The 20520-nt window shown below is 40.1% G+C and overlaps 1 protein-coding gene across 3 annotated transcripts in view; it reads left to right on the forward strand.

Annotated features, from left to right (window-relative positions):
- The window catches only part of GRB10 (growth factor receptor bound protein 10), a 201913-nt gene that overhangs the window by 150960 nt on the left and 30433 nt on the right, over window positions 1-20520 (forward strand). For all 3 annotated transcript variants that reach the window (XM_019483873.2, XM_006270561.4, XM_019483874.2), the window contains 4 exons: window positions 1552-1708; window positions 7710-7825; window positions 11208-11282; window positions 19826-19963. In XM_019483873.2, the coding sequence (XP_019339418.1) occupies window positions 1552-1708; window positions 7710-7825; window positions 11208-11282; window positions 19826-19963 (486 nt within the window). The remainder of the gene's footprint in view (window positions 1-1551; window positions 1709-7709; window positions 7826-11207; window positions 11283-19825; window positions 19964-20520) is intronic.

The following is a 20520-nucleotide window of genomic DNA, read 5'->3' on the forward strand; positions in this document are numbered from 1 at the left end:
CAAGGCATGCACATGAGCGGCACATATTCCACTTGTTAAATCCACAGTCTGTTATAATGAGAACTCAGAGCACTAAGCAAGCACTTTGTTAAAGGATCAGGAGGAGGGGGGTGAGCCTGCTAAGGCGAAGCAAGAGGTAGCAGTAGCGAGCGGAGTAGAAGTTCAAGTGCTTAAGTTGCATGTAGATGACATCAGCTGCTGTGAGGCTGGGCTATTGAGAGATTTGGCAAAGAAATCAGAATTCAGGGAGCATGCCTGCTTTAGGCTCTGGAATTTGTGCCTTCTTTTCCTTTGAACTTTTTCATATCAGAGGTTTTTTAAACGTATGTGGGTGGTCATAAAAAAACAAATTTCCTATGTAATTTTTTTTTCTTGCCGGGGTGGGGGATAATTTGGAAGTCTGATAGTGTGTGGGAAATGATTACATCAGTCACAGGGAGGGCTAGGATTGGTCTACACAGTGTGGTTTGATTCACTACCGCAAAGATTGCGTGTAACCCTTTGAGTGGAGCTCTGGAAGAGTTGTCTGCCTCCCCAGAAACAGTACCCACAACAGTGGCTACGTGACAGGTACAGTACAATAATCCATTGACAACGATAAAACGCCCAGTGTGTGCAGCTTAGTCTGCAGAGGGTTGGAAGGAGGTAGAGAACAAACTCTCTTTCAAGAGGCAATCTGTATTTAAAATGCCATCTTGTTCTTCTGACTGCTGCCTTTTACGTGCTGTTGAGGTAAGATTTTCCATATCAAATTACCCTTCAGGTTTCTGCTAGATAAATATCTATCTCCTCTCTTGCTAGGATGCACAGTGTTTTAATGTGGGGTTAATTTAATTCTTGATATTGAAAATGTGATTGTATGGGGATATAATTTTGCAGTAAGCATATATTGTTGGAGCAGAAAAATGCTAACAGGAAAGCATCTGTATAATTCAAGGGTTGGGGGAGGTTTCTGACATGTTCTTTTTATCTCCATTAATGTTTAAAACATACAGTACATGCTTGTTTGATTTCAAACTAGTCAAATTCTCAAGTGGAAAATAAATTCAAGGGTGAGAGAGAGGTAAGTGGACAGGGCTAATTAATTGATTTGAGGGTGAACTGCAAGTGAAACTTCCAAAGTGAAACAGTCAAAAGTTAGTGCTGAACAAGAGAGCCATTTTTAATTTTTAGGAACAGGACTAATGTCAATGTAAATGTTCAAAAGCAAAAGGCCCCAAACTAAACACATTAGCAAATTTTCTTTTAACCGTGTTCCAGAAGCACACACTCTTGGTATTGTTGCATTTTGGTTTGCCTTGATCTGTTGCAGAAGGAACCTCTGCTTTCACTTGATATGGGCAGAATTAATATAATCACAATCTTCATTTAATGCTGGGAGAGGGAATAAAGGGGATGAGAAGTGATCAAAAGTAAATTGTACGTTTCATGTGTGTTGAATGCCAAGATGCCTGAAATTTGTAAGAAGGGATGCTATGTATGGTAGCTGTGTGGTTTGCATGTTTTCGAACACAAGGCCGTTGATCTGTAAGTGTGTCCTTTATGTTGCAGGATGTAAAAGTCTTTAGTGAAGATGGAACAAGCAAAGTGGTCGAGATTCTAGCAGACATGACAGCCAGGGACCTCTGCCAGCTGCTCGTTTACAAAAGTCATTGTGTGGATGATAACAGCTGGACCCTAGTGGAGCATCACCCTCAACTAGGATTAGGTAGGGAGCAGCCAAGGGGGTGGCATGGCTATCTGAATGTGCAATGTGTCCTTTCACCTGTTTTCATGTGAATTAGAAGTTTCTCTCTGTAACATGGGCTGAAATTTACTTTTGTGCTTTGTCTTAAAACATAATGTGCTCACTATTTGAGCCATTTTAACTTTTTTTCCCCCTTTCCCTCCTGTGTGTTGCATGTGTGTGTGTGGGTGTGTGACTGTGTACGTGAGTCTAGCCTTCACACTAGTGCTTTGTTATCTTGCTGTGTTTGAGGCTGTTGCAAATAAACAGCTTAGGCAAATTAAGCTTGATCCCTAAAGAGTACTGGCCCTGAGAATCAGCTCAGCTCATCACCAGCTGCAAGACCTGGGTAAAGAGTCTCAGCCTTGCATACCTACAGTATGGTTATGAAAGCCACATACTGATGGCGGGGGAGGGGGGTGGACTGCACTTGACTTGGGGGCTGGGGGAAGGGAAGACTGTTGGTATAGTCTGCAATGCATGGGCAATTCCTGGACCAGCATTGGCATCTGCTCTCTAGGCAGCAGCTGCTCCACCTGATTTAAATTAAGGTGCCATGGTTACAGTTTCAAGAAAGCAGTAAGGGGAAGAACTGTGGGGAATTAAATAACACTGTGAATTGGTTTAATTACAATACCTGAAAGAATCTCATGCTATTTAATCTGGCTTTCACTGTTATTTTGTGGAACTGATTAGTAGTAGCACTGATGTGCAGCTTGTTACAGCATGTTACTCAGGCACTGCATATACAGTGCTTAACTGCATATGAGAGAGTGCAATTACCTTAAAGACTATGGCACTTGAAATGTTAACCAGCGTACTTCATGATGAATTTCTGCCTTAAAAAGGCTATGAAGGAAATGATCAGGAGTGGGTAAAGCATTAACTGTAATCATGAATATTGGCATAATGGGTATTGCTGCAGATTTTTAAAGGTCTTTAAAACATTTAATTCAGAGCCTTGATACATAGAGAAATAATTTGCTGGACTTGCAGTGTCCTAAATGAGCACGGGTAAGCACAGCTAAATTTACTGTTCTACAAGTTCTCTCTCAAATGTTTAGCCAAATTACTAAATTTTTCCAATTAGGTGGTTCTTTAATGTAAAATACAGCTAAATATAAAATGGAAACTCATTCATATAAAGTGGCATACTTTCAGTCCATAGTTCAAAAAATAAAATAACAGTCCAAGTTTTAAAATTTTTTATATTTCTTCCATTTTAAACTCTGGATTCACATTCTAACATCCTTTTTAAAATTTTATCAATGCTCATTAAACTACCAGGCTTCCTTTCTTATATCCTCTTTCCCATCACTGCTTATTACTAAGGTATTGTGTAAACAGAAGCCTTCTCCTTTGTAACCAACATCCTTCTCCTGCCAGATTCATTCAGTGATGCCACAATTCAGTGTTTGTGACATCACAATAGCTTCCATGGTGACTAATTGTGCTGTCAAACTCTGGTGTGTGACATCTCTGAATGAATCAGGCAGGAGGCTGATTAGGAAATCAAAAGCTTCTGTTTACACACAAATAACTTGGTAATTAACAATGATGGGAAAAGAGCAAGATACTTATCATTCTGCATTTATATACATTAGAACCTGCATATTGAGGTTTCTGTTGAAGTACAAACCAGATCCAAAATTGTTGCCATTGAATGTGATGTACAAACTACAAATTGAGTTATTGTAAAACACTTTCCACAGGGAAAATGGCAGTGATGAGAGGAGGTAGATGTTGAGATTAGCTATTCAGTATTCCCAGATTATACCATTGAAGAATATACCTTAATGTAGGTTATATGAATATGCAAATGTTAGAAATTTTTCAGAAAAGATGAAAGCCATTTTAGATTAACAAAAGAATTCAGATCGCATATATACATTACTTGAAGCAGTTTGTAGTTCTGAAAAAAATGCAATAAATTGCCACATAGAAGAAATGTCATCCAAATTCTTAATAAATGGAAGAAAAATGTACACTGTAGTGTTAACTCACTCTCACGCTCAAGCACTATTTTGATTATACTTACAGTCATTGTTTTTGTTCCATAGCCTTGGTTGCAAGCTTCTGGGTGACTGCTTAAGTGCTTTTGTTTTTTTCAGATACTGTCAGATTATGGCAATGGACTCAAGTTACAACCCCCCTATAAGTAAAACTATAGTTAGCCGCTCACGAACAATTGAGGTACTAACCAGTGGTTACAGGTATTTGGAGACAGGGAAAAAAATGTCTGTTGAACAGTATTTCTAGGTGTTTGTTACTTTGCCTAAAGTAGGGCTGTGGATCGACCTAATGATAAACCATTTTAACTGTTCCAGTTGAACTGATGGACCTGTTTAGACTCTTTGCTCCTGTATCAGTACCCTGGAGCTAAATGGCTGTAATTGTAAGCCTATATGAAACATGCTTAAAGTTACAGTAGTTTTGTTTCCACTTAATACAGCAAACAGACAAGAAAAATTACACCAAAGAGTTGTAAAGTCCTATAACTTTACTTTAACTCTGTTAGTTTGTCCATGCCCTAGGTTTTGCTTGTTCCGGATCTTTGGCGGAAGTAGTGCTTTAGAAAATAGTCCTAAAATTCCTTGAGAATGTGGTGGTTACTTCTTTGGCCTAGTCTTGACTTTCATTACTCTCTTCTTCCACGGAGTTCAGTTTGTCAAATGGGTTGGGCCCACCTTTTTACACAGGGCAGGTAGCATGCCATGGACATGGAACATAACTTGGGACCCAGGCACACAACACACATCGGGTTCTAGGTTACATATGTGTACCATGTTGCACTATAAAGTACCATGTTCAAATCCTTGGAGAGCAGAGCATACTCATTTAATGTGGTAGTCCTTTTAGGTCCCAGTAATCTGGCTCTCTGTTTAGCATGCATACTTATTTGCTGCCAGTGTTAACTTTAATATGCAAATAGTTGCAAACTTATCTCACTGTGCAAATTACTTTGTGCATCCAGTTCAGCATGTAGAATCAATGGTTTTGATTCCTTAACATCAAACTCATTTAGATTCCTGACACACCAAGACATGTCATGTTACCCAAAGTTTTTCAGCATTGAGCCATTAGTCTCCAATATAATAATCCAACTATTTTATTTCTAGCTTTAGAAATCAATCTATACCCCACGCACACATCCCTTCCCCATCAGTATTAGCTGTCACTATATGGTGTTCCATCGTTAACTACAAACCATTACTGATAAGGAATTGAGTCATCTTTATCAACCTAAGAAACTTTAATGCTGATATGGTGTAAAATGGTTGTAGAAAATGAGATTTCTTGCATCTGTCTGCCTAACTTCAGAAATGCCTTGACAAACTTATTAACAAAGCTGGGAGAGCAGAGTTTTTCAGACCTTGTTGCAAAATTATGGGTCTCTAAACTGTAGTTTGTGTTGAAAATAAGGGTTGGTAAATAATGGCATTCTGTGGTTTTGCATGTGTATTATCTCTATTAGACTTATTTAAGTTTCATGGAAAAAACACACGACTCTCTTAACAGCCACAGCAGTTACTGAAATAGGAAATCAATTTGGGAGGAATGCATAATTGTTATTAATGATGAACTCTGGGTCTTGCATCTGCAACTTGCTGGGTATTGAAAACAGCTCTCTTTCACACAGTTCTATTTTTATGCTATTTAAAAAGTAAAAAAAGCAGTTAAAATGCTTTTCCTGCCTATATGTAGTTACTAGAGAAGACTAAAATAATGCAAGGAGCAGATCAGAAGAATAAGAAAGTTACTTCTAGTCCCTTTAGTTGCAATAGAGCTTCAAAGAAGGTTGACTTGAGAGTGCTTCTGAGCCATTAGGTAAGCATTTTCTAGTTACTACTGTTAGGAAATCTACCATTTAGGATACATATATACAAAGGCAATCAGCCAACATAGTGAATCTGTGTACGTGGCCATGTAGAATAAGATCCTTGGTTGTGTTTGTGTTGGAGCTGGGAGATCAGTCCCCATCAACAGCAGGGAGTGGTACAGAATGTCAAATTTGAAGACGGGCACAACATCACCAGATGAAACAAATAGCTGTAAATAATTTAGTAGCCCTTCTCAGTTACTTTTGATAGAACTCAAAATGTATTTTTAGGATTTAATTTTGGAGCCTAAGGTTCAAAATGCATAAAAAATTATGTGATGTGACCAATAGCTTTTCAAAAAGGGTTCATCCCAATGTCACTAAAAGCAGGAACGTGATTGCATATGCAGCCCATATCCAGTTGTAGGGCACTGACTACTTTGGGTATGCTGCAGCTAAGTTTCATAAAATCTTTATTTCTGGCTTGCTTGCATCCTCAAAATGAAAATCCAGACATTAGTTGAGTCAGCATAAATGCCACAAACAACAGCATTTTCAGAGGGAAGTGGAGACTATTTTGGTAAGGAAACAGATTTAGGACTTTTCAGCCTTTTGTATCAGATCCATTAAACATTCACTGTGCACAAATTAAAAGTCAAGATACCAAACATGCTGACAATATTTTGCCTAAATTATACTTCCTTAGGCTAAGGAAGTTTACTTTCTGCCTTAATCATGAGATTCAAGGTGACCCATGCACTGTCATGAAGAAGTTGAGGACAGTTTTGTGAGTTCAGTGAAGGAAAGCTATTTCAGAGTTCATAGCCTATCAGAGCACATCCTGCTGTCACGTTTCCACTGTCCTTACCTTGTGGGAAAGAGAAGAGATCGGTGGCAACTCGGGTGCAAACTAATATATAATGTTTGTCATAACTTCTATCTTAAATTTTACCTGAAATCTGTCAGAGGTTTAGGGGAACGGGTTCTTAGATGGTGTAAAGATTCATACCTCTACTCATTGTAATGGCTCTATGACAGTTTACACCAGCTGGGACTCTACTTCTTAGACAGGAAGTTGCTTTCTGTCCTCCTTGTAGTTTTCTTGTGATTGTGATGGGTAACTGCATTAGGAGCACTCTAGTAATAAAGGCTTGGAATTGTAAATGACAACCTCAGTGAAATGATAGTAATGGCTGAATCAAATGCAGACAGGAAAAGATAATGAGACCTTTAGGGAATCCTAGTTACAGGCCAGAAGCCATGATGATAAAATGTCTAAAAATGCATAGGTATTTTCATCAAACCTCATCTGGATGTTGATTTCATCACAGAAGTGTAGACCTATTTCAGTTGGCATCTAAAAAGTTTTTAAACTGAGCTGTGATTTTCACTGGAATAGGACCCAGTAAGCTATCTTATTCATCCTTTGATATGTGCTGTTCTCTAAACAGATGGTGGTGGTGGGAAGTTCATTCTTACAGATGACCAACTCAAGAAGCAAAAAAAATTGCCCTCTAACGAATATAGAACCTATGTTTCTGTCTCTCAGCCTTCCTCTAAGTGAAATCCTTTGACAACTTTTATAATAAGTGAGCAGTCTAGCATGTTACAAATCTGGCTTGAAGTTCACTTTGGGATGAAAGTACATTTGAAGCATATAGCTGAAGAGGTGACTATTTTTCTGTTATATTGTGGGACTTGATGATGGCCCCATCACCCATTGTTCTTAAAGCTTTCCCAAGCATTTCACTCCGTTTAGTGTTTACAAAGTGGTAAGGAAGAATTTGCTTCATAGTGTTATGAGTCCCATTCCCCCAACCCCTCCCCTCCCCTCCCCCCCCCCCCCCCCATAGCAGTACTCCTCCTCTTCAAAATCTCATACTTGTGAAATCCTGGCATATGAAATATGGAAAGAATGGGCACTTAAAGCCAAATACCTTGATACTTCAATCCTGTGTTACTATACTAAAGTGTATTGCTATGTTAAATTACACTAGGTTTCAGTGCAACTTGAAGGCTCTAAAAAATTCAAGCTTTTTGAGGATCTTCATGAAAGATGTCAGTGCAATCCACTGATTCTGAACTGTTCTGTTTGTGTTCTTTGTTGTGTTAGTCTTGCCTCCTGTTTCCCTAGGTATTAACACTCATCTTTTCCTTCCACAGAGAGATGCTTAGAAGACCATGAACTCATAGTCCAAGTCGAGTCCACAATGGGAAGTGAAAGTAAATTTTTGTTCAGGAAGAATTATGCAAAATACGAATTTTTTAAAAATCCTATGGTGAGTCTCATTGTTAAACTATTAAAACATCAAGTATACTAAATTGTTTGAGACATTGTCTGTCATAGAGCTTATCTTTTTCTACAGTGCCTAATAATGGTAGTGAACACAGTGAAGTCTCAAATGCAAAAACAACTTTCTTAAAAGCAAGCAAGAATCTTAACTTGTCTTGAGTCTCAAAATAAGAGATGTACGGTGGTTGTCAAATTGCCAAATATAATTTGTTTTTCAAGTAGCTGTTGCTATGCTGAAGAAAGGGAAAGGCCAGCTTGGTTTCTCTAAGCCAATGGCAACTCGACATATTCATTATCTTGAAAGCTGTTATTTGAATTGGAGCAAGTTGATCAAATAATGTGCAGTATTCAGATCCCTTAATCTTTGCCAGTAATGAAGAAACCTATGGGTAACCTCTAAAGCATTTGCCTCATGCAATTATTTCCTGTTTATAAATATATATATTGCCCATTGGCTCATAGTAGGTGAGCTTACCATGACAGTTCTTCTAGTGGTTCTTAGTTCTCCTGGACATTTCAAAATACTTTTCCCTCTCACTCACCTTTCACAGATAAATGTGTAACACCTGATAATGTTGCCTTTGTTCAACTGCAAGTAATACTAGTAAACCAAGAACCTAAGAGCTGTTGTTATTTTTTAATGGTGTTTTATAATGTATTTGGGGTCATACTGTCAAACATGTGCACACAATCTGTGGGGACAGTCCAGTGATGCATACAAATAAGCAGGGTTTGAATTACACTTTGACTCCTGCGGGGATCTGCAAAAAAAATTGAACCAGTTCATTGATTAATAAGTCTACATAAATGAAGGAGCAGTCCAATTGGAGGACCTCCCCCTCCCCCCCCAAACCCACAGGTTAAGATTTTCAAATCTTACAGGGGAGCTCTCATCTCTTATGTGGGGGCTCAGCTCTCCTAAGCTTCCCCTTAATTCATGCCCTGTATATAAGCACCTGGATACCTGTTTGACAGCTATTGGTACATATTTGGAACTCTGCCCCTTGAAAGGGAATCATGTTTCATCTCCCTATATGAATTTGTAGCCTTTGCCTCTAATCAGAAAACCCTAATTTATAAACTATGCCCCATCCTTGTATTCTGTTCGGTTACTTCTACTGCCAAGTTTTGTATAGCATGCTTGTTAATCTTAACATTAATTGTTAATCTAAGAGAGGTTAGAAAGAAAATGCAGAACAGTTGACTTTTAGTTTTGACTATCAAACACTACTGTTTCCTTCAGCTTTTAAGGCTACTGGTCCATTCAATCAGATATCAGAATCTGGCACTGGCTAATATTTATGGGAAACTGGTCATTTTAATTTTCATAATTCACCTGGCTAAATATATGATGAGGTGAGAAGGCAGTTCCTCCTAAATCCTCAATCTGCTAATGCTTTGAGGAATGTGTTTCTATTATCTAAAGCATTTGTGAAAAGTGTTCCTAATTGCTACAGGTTGCATTTCAGCTTGTTGATCACCTTTTATTTTAGGTCTCAATTTCTCCAATCATCTAACAAAGATTAACAGCCTATATAAAGTTGAAAATGAGACATAGAAAGAAAGAGGCAGTCTGAAGTGAAGTTATGTATTTAGTTGTCATAGTTTCCTGATTTATCATAATTCAGCGTGAATAAGATGATGCATTGAGCTGGCATTGTAGAGTATTATGAAGATTTAAAGCTTTGTAGAAATTCCCTGCAAGTGTCCCCCATTCTGCTTGGACCTAAAATTACTGTGCTACGCTAATGGGTAGTAAGAATGGGTGTCTACTTAAATTGTTTGTAAGTTGCAAGTGCTGCACATAAAGTTGCTCTGATCATACACAGAATGTTGCTCCATGAAACTTTGTGTTCCAGTTTGAAGAATGTGTAGCTAACTAATCACTGCAGGGAATGCACAAGCTCTTTTACATTGCTGTGATACATAATCATCTTCAAGGAAAAAAAATTGAAAATTGATAGTTGGAATGTGTCAAGACTTAAGTGTGAAAAAAGTGCTGAACAAATGGCTAGCTGAAACACTGACAGTTATGCTCCAGGTCTAGGCAATTAAGAATAAAAGTTCTGATGGATCTTAAAGTTGTTCAGGCCTGATTTGGTATTAAACTTCAATTTGCTTAGAGAGAGAAGACTGCTCTAAGTATTTAAATGCCTCTTGCTTATCCTGGTAACTCAGGAGCTTTGATTCTATAATGTATTTTTCCTCATTATACCCCTGTAAGGCAAGGAAGTATCCCCACCTTGACAGCAGAAGGTAAGGAAAGGTAGCATCTTGGAGAGAAACTGGTTCAGAGAGGCGTGAGCTTTCATTGGCAACAACCTACTTTGTCAGATGTTAGCACGTAACAAAGTAGATTGTTGCTTATGAAAGCTCTGGACCAGTTAGTCTCTGAAGTGCCACTCTGCCTTATCTTCTGCGTGACTTAAAATCATAGAATCATAAAAAATTAGGGTTGGAAAGGACCTCAGGAGGTCATACTGGGGGTTTGACAGGAGGTCCAACCCCTAGGTCATCTAGTCCAACTGGACTTGAGACAACCACTTCTCTGCATCTTACAGATGGGGATCTGGGGGTACATGGGCTCTAAGTAACTAACCTGAAACCACATGAGAAGTCTGTGATGGCATAGGAAGTTGAGTCCAGGCTTCCCAGGTGTATCAGCCCAGTGGGGGCCAGCCTTTTAGGCAGGCATGCTACAGATTAGCCCCACACCCTGCCTGAATGTCATGTTGATCCTTTTCTACCGCCTGATACGCTTCTGTGCTTTCATCTCCCTGCACTATGCTCCTTACTTGATCTGCTGCTGTGCATTATGCTTCCTGCCCTATCCTCCCTGTCCCATATGCTTTTCTGCCTTCTGTGCAGCCTATCTGCTACTATGCTGCCTTTTCTCTTCCTGGTCTGCCATGTGCCACACGCAATCTGCCTATGCCACTTATGGCATGCATGCCACAGGTTGGCCATTCCTCTCCATTTCAAGAAAGCAGGGACTAGAGTTTCTTGCTCCTTGCTGCAAGTGCCATAAAAGCTGATTTATATTTTAGTTTTCTGGAGGAGGGGGAAAACAGTGTTATGTAGAAAGGTGTTGATAGAAATGACTTAGTCTCAAATTTCAGCAGTGTACCTTGTGAAATATCCCAGACTTCATTTTACAAAGCCAGTTTCTATGTTTGTGAAATTTGTGTTTGTATGGTTTTATTTTTTGGCAGGTGGCAAAGGAGGAAGGGGTAAATAAGGCCTGAAAGCCTCAGTGTCACTTGCACTGTTTTTTAAATATATTAATTCAGAAGTGGTGCATAAATGTAATCTGACTCCAAACTCTGTCTCTCTCTCCCTCTCTCTTTCTCTCTTTTTTTCCATCCCAGAATTTCTTTCCAGAGCAGATGGTGGCTTGGTGTCAGCAATCAAATGGCAGTATCCCACAATCCCAGCTCCTGCAGGTATTGAAGGCATGCTTATGCTAAATCAACCTTTTTCTGTAGAAGAGGAAGGTGCAGAAATGTGGAAATATGTTATTGGGAAAAGGCTGTGTGCAAATTTTCAGTTTAGTGTGCAAAGTCTCTTGTGAAGATTTTAGCTAGTGTTAAATTATAAACATTGAACTTCCACATCTACATCCCCACTTGGAAGTTACCTGATATTATCATGGGTTACTGCATTTGTGAGTGTTTGCTCTGGTTAGGCTGTTAACGTGATGAATGTGTGAGATTAATATTATCTTTCTGTCCATGGAGACACAGGCATAAACAGACTTTCTTTTGCATTCTTCTCTTCTTACATTTTTGTTTCATTCTCCAATCGATCCCATCCTGTCCTCTTTCTTGATATCCCCTTATCAGTTAGGTTGACCCACCAGTGATAGAGGCACCTTTTTTTTTCTTGGTGTCTTGTCCTGAAAACAGCAGCTTGAAGAGAAAAAATGGGCCCCTATTGTTAAAAGCAATAAGAATAAGCATATTACCCTATAAAGTTGTTCCTAACAGTGAATTTCTCATTTTTGAAGTATTCTTAGAAAACCAGATTTTCCGTAAAAGTAAATTGTGTACTTTTTCATAACCCTGGTATTTCCTAGCATAGCACCTGCAATAAGTGTTAAATCTTAAATGTTTCACGTGTGTTTTTCCCCACAAGATTTCCCGTGCTGCAAAGCATAAACATGCATTGGAAGAATGTTTTGAGATAATGTTCAGAGTTAAGGAACAGGTCTCCAAAGAGTTTAGACCCTTTTTAGTAGAGTAAAAAATTCCTTCAGGAAAAGAGACAGTGACAATAAATGAAGTACATGCAGTATTCATCAAACTTCAAAATAGTTAGGTAATCCCTGTTAAGTTTTGCCAAACTAAATTGTTTGTGTGTGTGCACACATGTATATGCATGTATAAAATACATATGTCAGTAAAGACTTCCATTGTACTTTCTTCCTGTCAGTAGCGCATATGTCAGGTTTATACTGTGTTTTTCCACATTACAGTTTGTAGACTGTAGTTTGTAGCTATAATTGCTTCAAGGTTAACACACATATTGCTAAGTGGTAAATCTATCTAATAAAATTCACATCCCATATATTACCAAGTCTGATTATCTCAAGGGATAGGACAGTTAGATATCTGAAATATTTATATACTATTATGAGAAGTATGAGGAACAAACGGAAAGAAGTGGAGGACCTAGTACAAACACAGAATTAAGATGTAATTAGGATTACATAGACATGTTGAGAGAGTACAATCATAGATGTGTATAGCTTGTTCAGGAAGGATAGACAGGGGCAAAAAAGGAGGAGTTTCCTTATATGTAAAGGTGATATACAAGTGTTCTGAAGTTCAGTATGAAGCAAAAGGTAGGCCTGTTGAAAGCCTCTGGGTAGAGATCCAAATGGAAAGCAATAGAGAGGATGTCATGGTGGACTTCTGCTACAGGCCTTCAAGGCAGGAGGTGGAGTGGGGTGAAAACTTCTCTCAGCACCTGCCAGAAGTTTCCAAATCACAGGACTTGGTTCTCATGGCAGACTTAATTATTGGGAAATCTGCTGGTAGGGAAACATAACAGTGCACAAGCTGTAGATTGATCTACCTTGACTTTAGCAAGGATTTTGACACAATATTCTCATTAACAAACTATGGAACTACAGACTAGATGAAAATGCTGTGCGGTGGATACGTAACTGGTTAGAACATTGTATTCAGCAAATAGTTATCAGTGGCTCTGTCTTGAGTTGGGAGGAGGTATCAAGTAGGTGTCCTGGGTCCGGTATTATTTAATGTGTTCATTAATGATTTGGGCAGTGGGATTGAGTGCAAGCTTAGCATATTTGTGGATACCACCAAGTTGGGCAGAGTTGCAGATGCTCCAGACAGTAGAGCTAGGATCCAGAATGACCTGGATAGGCTGCAAAAATGGCCTGCAATCAACCAAATGAGATCTAGCAATCTCCTGCACTTGGGACAGAAATGATTGCATGCACAAATACAGACTGGGGAGTGACTGGATGGGCTGCAGTGTTGCCTATCAGGACCTGGAAGTTACAATGGACCATAAAATGAATATGAACCAACAGCATGTTCTTGTTCTAAAAAAAGCCAGCAGTATATTTGGTTGTATTAGCAAGGGGATCACTTGCAAATCAAGGAAAATGATTCTTCTGCTCTATTCAGCATTGGTAAAACTTCACTTGGAATACTGTGCCCAGTTTTGGGCTCCATACGTCAAGGAGGAGGTGGACAGTTTGGAAAGAACCCAGTGCAGAACAACAAAAAATGATCAGGGTCTTGGGAAGCAAGACTTATGAGGAAAGGCTGAAAGAAGAACTAAACACAGGAACTATTACACTGGAGTTGACAAACGGATAGATTGCTTCCATCACCATGGGCAAGATTTTTAAGTAAGTCAGGTGCCAAACTTCCACTGAAATCAAGAATGGGACTTGGGCATCTAAACTGCCTAGGAACCTTTGAAGATGCTGCTGGGCATTCCTTGTGGGCTACTTACTCTTAAAAATCTAATCCTTTGTCAAAGTTTTTAGAGTTAACAGGTCTTGGTCTTCCCTACCTGTTTTTTATTCACAGTCTGGAACAACTTTTTCAGCTCTGAATGAGCTAGACCCCTAGGGTTTTTAGTCTGGAGAAGAGATGATGGGGAGGGAGCAGGGCAGGATTTGAAAACAGTCTTCAAATACCTGAAGGTTATAGCAAGCATAAAGATGGGCTTTTCTCTCAGGCCACAAGGAACAGGACAAGGAATGATGGCCCCAAGCTTCAGCAGGAGAAATGTAGGTTGAAAGAGGAACTTTCTGACCATGAGGGTGATTGAGCATTGAAACAGGCTTCTTAAATTGTGGAATCTGCATCCTTGGAAGTTTTCAAGAGCAGATAAGACAGATCTTTGACCAGGATGGTTTAGTCAGGAATGATCCTGCTTTAAGCAGAGGGCAGGACTAGATGACCTCATGAGGTCCCTTCTAGCCCTCCTCTCCAATGATCCTGTTGGATCTCTGACTCCTAATTGTTTGGTGAATTGAACAGATCTAACACTGATCATCAAGTCATCTATCTGTGACCAAATTGTTTGAAGATGAGTGCATGGGAATAAATGTCTAATCTCCAGTGATTAAGTCTTTTCTTCAAATGGGTATATTCCTACCTCACAAGGTTGTTATGGGCCAATAAAGTTTGTAAATTGTAATCCCTATGTGGATGTATGTTACAAACAGAAGATGTTGTTGCCTAGATGATACCTTAATTAACATATGTTTTCTTCTGTCTTTATATTATTTAAAAACACATAGAGATACACAGCTGCTTTTTTCTCCTCTGATTTCTATCACTTTGCATATTTGTACTGACCCTCTGTTCGATATAACAAGTTGTTGCTGATTTGAACTGCTAGTTTCTTTTTGCTTCTAAAACCCATTAAATACCATGTACAGGTAAATTGGAAAATATTAAAAATCATAGCATTTCCACTTAACTAGGGAAAAACAATTTTAAAAGCTCATTTCTGATATTAAAAATGGATGTTGCATGGAAAATGAGTTAGGCCTCTTAAGTCAATTTTTGCCCTGTTACCTCTTTAAGATCTGTTAAATATGGCATATTAAGAACAATTTCTAGTGTACCCTAGCCTACTTATTCAGGCTGGCTGATCCATAAGGATGTAGGCCAAACTAATGGAAATAACTTAGGAGCTGAAGCTTGGTAGTCTCCATTTCTGTTTGTTTTGCAGTGGCATACTATTTGGATGGAGGTGTCATCAAAGCATTGTAGAAAGATAGTCAAACTGTTGGGCTTTTACGTATGGGTGGGAAGTGGAGACCAAAGATCACTCCTTACTATAGAACACAGGTGTCAAAGATATGACCCATGAACCAACTGCCCATGGGGGTAGAAATTTGACAGTTGGATGAGAAGTGACAGTGTTCTGCTCCAAACTTTCCATCCCTATGCTGAGCCCTGCATGCCAGATCTGGCCAGCCATGTCATCTGGCCCACAGGGGTGCCTTTGAGGCTGGAAATTTGACAGCCAGAGGAGTAGTGTCCACCCCTGCAGACCAAATGGCACGGCTCTGCATTCAGTATCCAGCCTATGGACCAGCCCCATGCAACTCATCCACCTTGTGGGACCAGATGAATTTGACAAACTTGCTCTAAAAGGTCTGTAAAACAGAACTCCTGTGAGAGCAAGTTGCTATCACTGAACAATTCTGGAAAGGAGAGAGAGAAACAAGCCAGTAGGAATGTAAAGTTTCCTAGAAGATTTTATCAAGCACATTTTGTAGAGGAGCCTCACCAGTATTTCAGCAGATTAGGTAGGGTAGAGGATTAGGAAGGATAAAATCTGGTTTTAAAAAAACACAAGTAGCTGATTTAAATGAGATCTGTTTCTTATTATTTTTTTTTCTTTTTAAACAGAGACTTGTTACATGCCAAATGTAATTTCAATCTGTTCCACTCTAAACTTTCAGTATTCTAGGAATGTAGTCCTGAGAGGCTGAAGGAGCTAGACATGCTCAGTTTGCGGAAAAGGCATTTATGAGGGGATACAAGAGCAGTCTTCTAATACTTGAAGGACTGCCATAAAGGAGAGGGAGAACACCTTTTCTCTCGTGTTGCAGAGAGTAGAACATGGATCAGTGGCTTAAAGTTGCAGCAAAATAGGTTTAGATTGAATATCTGGAAAAACTTCTTCACTGTTAGAACAGTGATGTAGTGGAATAAACTCCCAGGGAAGTTGCGGACTCTTCATCACTATAGGTCTTCAAGAAGAGGGTTAGAGATGCTATAGGTGTAGCTATGTCTGTGTTCTGCTGTAGGTATTTCCTACACTTTAGGGCTTTGCTGGTTGTTGCATGGGGCTGAGCAGCAATTCCACCCCCTTCTGCTTCATATCAGGGTTTCCTTTTTTAAGTCTGTTGGCTGCAGCCAAGGCTGGGGTTTTGACTGTCATGTGTCAGTCCCCCTCCTTGGACTTAAAGCCAGAGGTCCCTGGTTAGAGGGTCTGGCCCCTCTGCTCAGGGTCAGATTGATCGCCATATTTGGGGTCAGGAAAGAATTTTACCTCGTGGCCAGATTGGTAAAGACTGGAGGGGTTTTGCCTTCCTCTGTAGTATGGAATGTGGGCCCTCTACCTGTGATCTCTCGAGTGTATATTAACAACCTTTTATAGAAGCAAGACATTGTCTGCCATGATCCTCCTGCTTTACCTATGCAGATTAGAATGTTGTCTTGTATTATGTCAGGGTTTGTGGTAGTTTTACTAAGAGGATGGATTATGGATTGGCATAGGATAGTTTAGATAGGGATGATCGTGCCTCTAGTAGGGGGTTGGACTTGATGACCTATAGAGGTCCCTTCCAGCCCCACTTCTCTGTGATTCTATGAATGATTTCATCAGTTGTCATCGGTGGCAGGGAACCTTTTCCAGTTGCAGACTAGGATGACCCCAATCCTTCATCAGAGGGGAGAACGCAGGTAGTAGGACCCTGCCACTGTTGGTGCTTGTCCCCACAGCAGCATGGGAATAGTGCCCACTGCCAAAGCCCTATATCACAGGTTGGATCCAAAGACTCCACGAGCTGAATTCAGCTGCAAGCCATAAGCACTGACTCCATGGGTGCTCGAGGGATCAAGCACCCACTGAAAAAAGTTAGCAGGTGCTCCACAGCCGCTGCTTGCAGACGTTAAAAAAAAAAAAATGCTTTACTGGAAGAAGCAGCATGTTACTTCAACCTGGCTCTGAAGCATCTGTAAAGATTGAGCACTTCAGCAGGGCTTTTTGGCACTTTAAGGTAAAGCTGATTCGATCAGTTATTATATTAGTTCCTTTGTTTGGTAAGTCACTTGGCTTGAAATTAGAGGTGCACCGATACATCGGTCCGATATCATATCGGCACCGATATAAAAAACATTTTCTGTAGCGGAAATCAGCTCAACGCGGCCTGTTAATTTGTCTGATAAATGCCCGTGCATGCGCGTAGCCGCAGTGCAGCATGTAGGCAGTGAGGAACACAGCCCAGCAGTGTGGAGTGCTGTAGGCAGCTGGTAAGCCTGGTGTGGTGGAAGGAGAAGGAGAAGGGGCGTGGGGGCGCAGATCAAGGCCCCTGTGGTGAGGGAGGGTGTGGGGTTAGAGTTCAGGTTGGAGCAAGGGCTGCCCAGTTGGGTTGGGGCAGGCACAGAACAGGGGTGTGGCTCATTGGGAGGGCGTGGGAAGGCGGGGGCTCCCACCACTGCACGTGGCTCATTCGGGGCTCATCTGGCAGCTTCCGCTGCTGCTCCCTCCGCTTGTCTGGGAGGGCATGGGGGGTGGGAGGGAGGAGTGTGCCTTGGGACTGGGTGGGTTGGGGCCAGGCTCCTCCCAGCAGGGCAGATTCGGGGGCACATTTCCACCCCCTCCCCTCCATGCCCTCCTAGATGAGCAGGAGGAGCCAACAGACAAGCACTGGATGAGCCACGCTCAGTGGTGGGAGCTGCCCTCCTCCTCCCTTCCGATGGCCCCCCGATGAGCTGTGCCTCCATCCCAACCCCAGCCCGCAGCTGCAGTCCTCCCCACGCTATGCAGATCCAGGGGGCATATGCCCTCCCCAGATGAGCCACTTGCAGCTCTGTCCCGCGCGCCTCCCTGCCCTGGCTGGTTAGCGCCTGCTCCAGCCCCATTCCCTCCATCACCGCAGGAGTCATGATCTGCCCTCCCACATCCCTTCCCTCCCCTCCGTTTCCACCACATCAAGTGGAACATCTGCATATCAAAAATTAGATCAGTATCGGCCAATATGCCTCCTTAAAAATCAGCTATTGGTATAGGCCCCAGAAATCTTGACTGGTACACCCCTACTTTAAATGCAGTGCATGTTTTTTCTTATGTATACAGGATATATAACCTATCTGATAAGGATTCTGATATGCTGACTTTGCATAGTTTTGATTGAGTTCTAGTTTGGAGTCAGATGCAGCCTGCCAGAGATTCAAAGTACAACAAAAATGCCTAGTGAACAGAAAGGTCATTTTCTAACGATAAATATAAAAATTAAGAATCTGAGTAAGTGTATGCAAAGCTATATAACCATTTAAGTACATTTATCTAGATAACATGGCTTCCTGGCTAATCAAAGTAGTAAAAAGGTTCCTTGTAATAAGGTTTTGTTTAGTTGCAATCAGCACACTAATATTTATACCAACCAAAGGAAACTAACTTTAGGAAACAAAGTAGAAACAAGATAAATTATCAGTTTTATTTTTCCTTTTAAATTCCATGCCTAATGGCAATGAAGACTGAGAAAGAGAAGAGAAACAAATGTTTCGTTAATGTTTAGTATGCATATATACAGTACTTTGAAACTGTGCTGAAAGTGTATATTATATTCATTTAAAAAAAAACTTAAAAGGAGTAAATTCAGAGGTAGTATGTGCAGAGTTCATGTTGGGCATGCTCAGATAAACACATTATCCTCTGAAGTGCTCAGTATATTGGCAACATTGTTATTTGGCAAATAAATGCTAGTAGGGTAAAAATATATATATTCTTTTACAATGTATGTAAATATAATATAAAGGCTTTTCCAGAATACAGAAACTACTTTGAAAGCCAAAGGATCATCAGTGCAGATCTTAATGGAATGGCTCCATCTAACTATGTAGTGGCTTTGTCAAATCTATCCAGTATTATGATACTGATTTTTTTTTTTTAAATGAGACACCTAAAAGTCCTGAGCACCCTCCATCTCCCCCTTAAATCTCTGATTTATTCGCTATGACATTATAATAAAAAGGAGAATCTGTGCTTCTCTTAATTGTATCTTGCGTTGAGGAAGAGGATGACAAAAAAAATGTCTGAGAAAGGAGCCTTTCCATTTGTAGTGGCAGATTAAAGTATCTGAACACTTAATTGGGCTTAAATGCAAATCAGCCTTTTTCTTCTGGTTCCCTTACTAATATATTTAAATAGGTTGGGCATACCATACCAACATAACTCTTCAAAATACTCCTGGATGTTGAATTCTGGTAGTCTGGAGGTATAGAGATTTGCTTGAATTTCCTGTACTCAAGTTACTGAGGATTAAAGATTTTGCTGCTGGTGTGTATTTCCTGTTGTGATAGAACCTGCATAAGTATTGTGTGTGAATTGGGCATGGGCATGCCATAAATAGACTGTTTATTAAGTAAATTTTAGATCACAAAGTTCTGGCTTTCAGATTCTAGTCAGTGTTTCCAAGAAGTGTGCCACAAGAAGTGTGCCAGCAAGTTTTATAGAGTTAATAAACTGCCTGTGAATATGTAATGGAAATGCTGACCTTAAATGTCTCTTGGGCTCTATGAGTGTGAGAAGAGCAGATGTGTGGAAGAATGGTTAGCACCAGAAATGCATCTGGCACGTGGAAAATAAGTCAGTGAATGTGACTGAATGCTCCTTATGGCTGGCATAGCACTACTGTTAGTTGTATACATGGTACATAATCATAGAACTCAGATTTCTTGATTTTCGCTTCCAACAGAATTTTTTGAACTCCAGTAGCTGCCCTGAAATTCAAGGTTTCTTGCACGTCAAAGAGCTAGGTCGGAAATCATGGAAGAAATTGTATGTATGTTTGAGGAGGTCGGGACTTTATTGCTCTACGAAAGGAACTTCAAAGGTAAGGAGTGGGGGCTTCAGTTTTAGTACACGCTTGCTATGTAAAGCAGATGCCTAATGACTATAGATTTAAGATTAACGTTCTCCATTCACTTTTATGAAAAATACAAAAGAAGTTAAACTAATTCTGGCCAGGTAGCAAACAAGGGACATAGCAATCCAGAGCACTGTGACTCATCCAATCCATATTTATCTACTATTATATTTTATATGTAAACTTAAGTAGCCAATTTTTAAAATGTTTTATCCCTCATCACCACATGTATAGAGAAAACATTTGGTTCATCAACTTATGAGATTCTTTTAGGCAGTAGTTAATGTCTTAAGTATCGCTAACCTTGATTTTCCAAACTTATCAGAAACAATGCAGGTATGTTGTGGGCAACACTACTCTTGAGCATGATTTGATATGCCTGAATGTGAATCTTTTCATAAACCGGGCAAACAGATATTTATGAAGTGAGTTCCGTTTTTCAGGGCATATCCTGGAGCAGTGCTGGCCTTAAACTCCTAGTTAGTCTGAGGAGATCTGGTCAATTATATGTTAAAAAATACATT

The sequence above is a fragment of the Alligator mississippiensis genome, chromosome 5 (genome assembly GCF_030867095.1).
Source record: "Alligator mississippiensis isolate rAllMis1 chromosome 5, rAllMis1, whole genome shotgun sequence".
NCBI lineage: Eukaryota > Metazoa > Chordata > Crocodylia > Alligatoridae > Alligator > Alligator mississippiensis.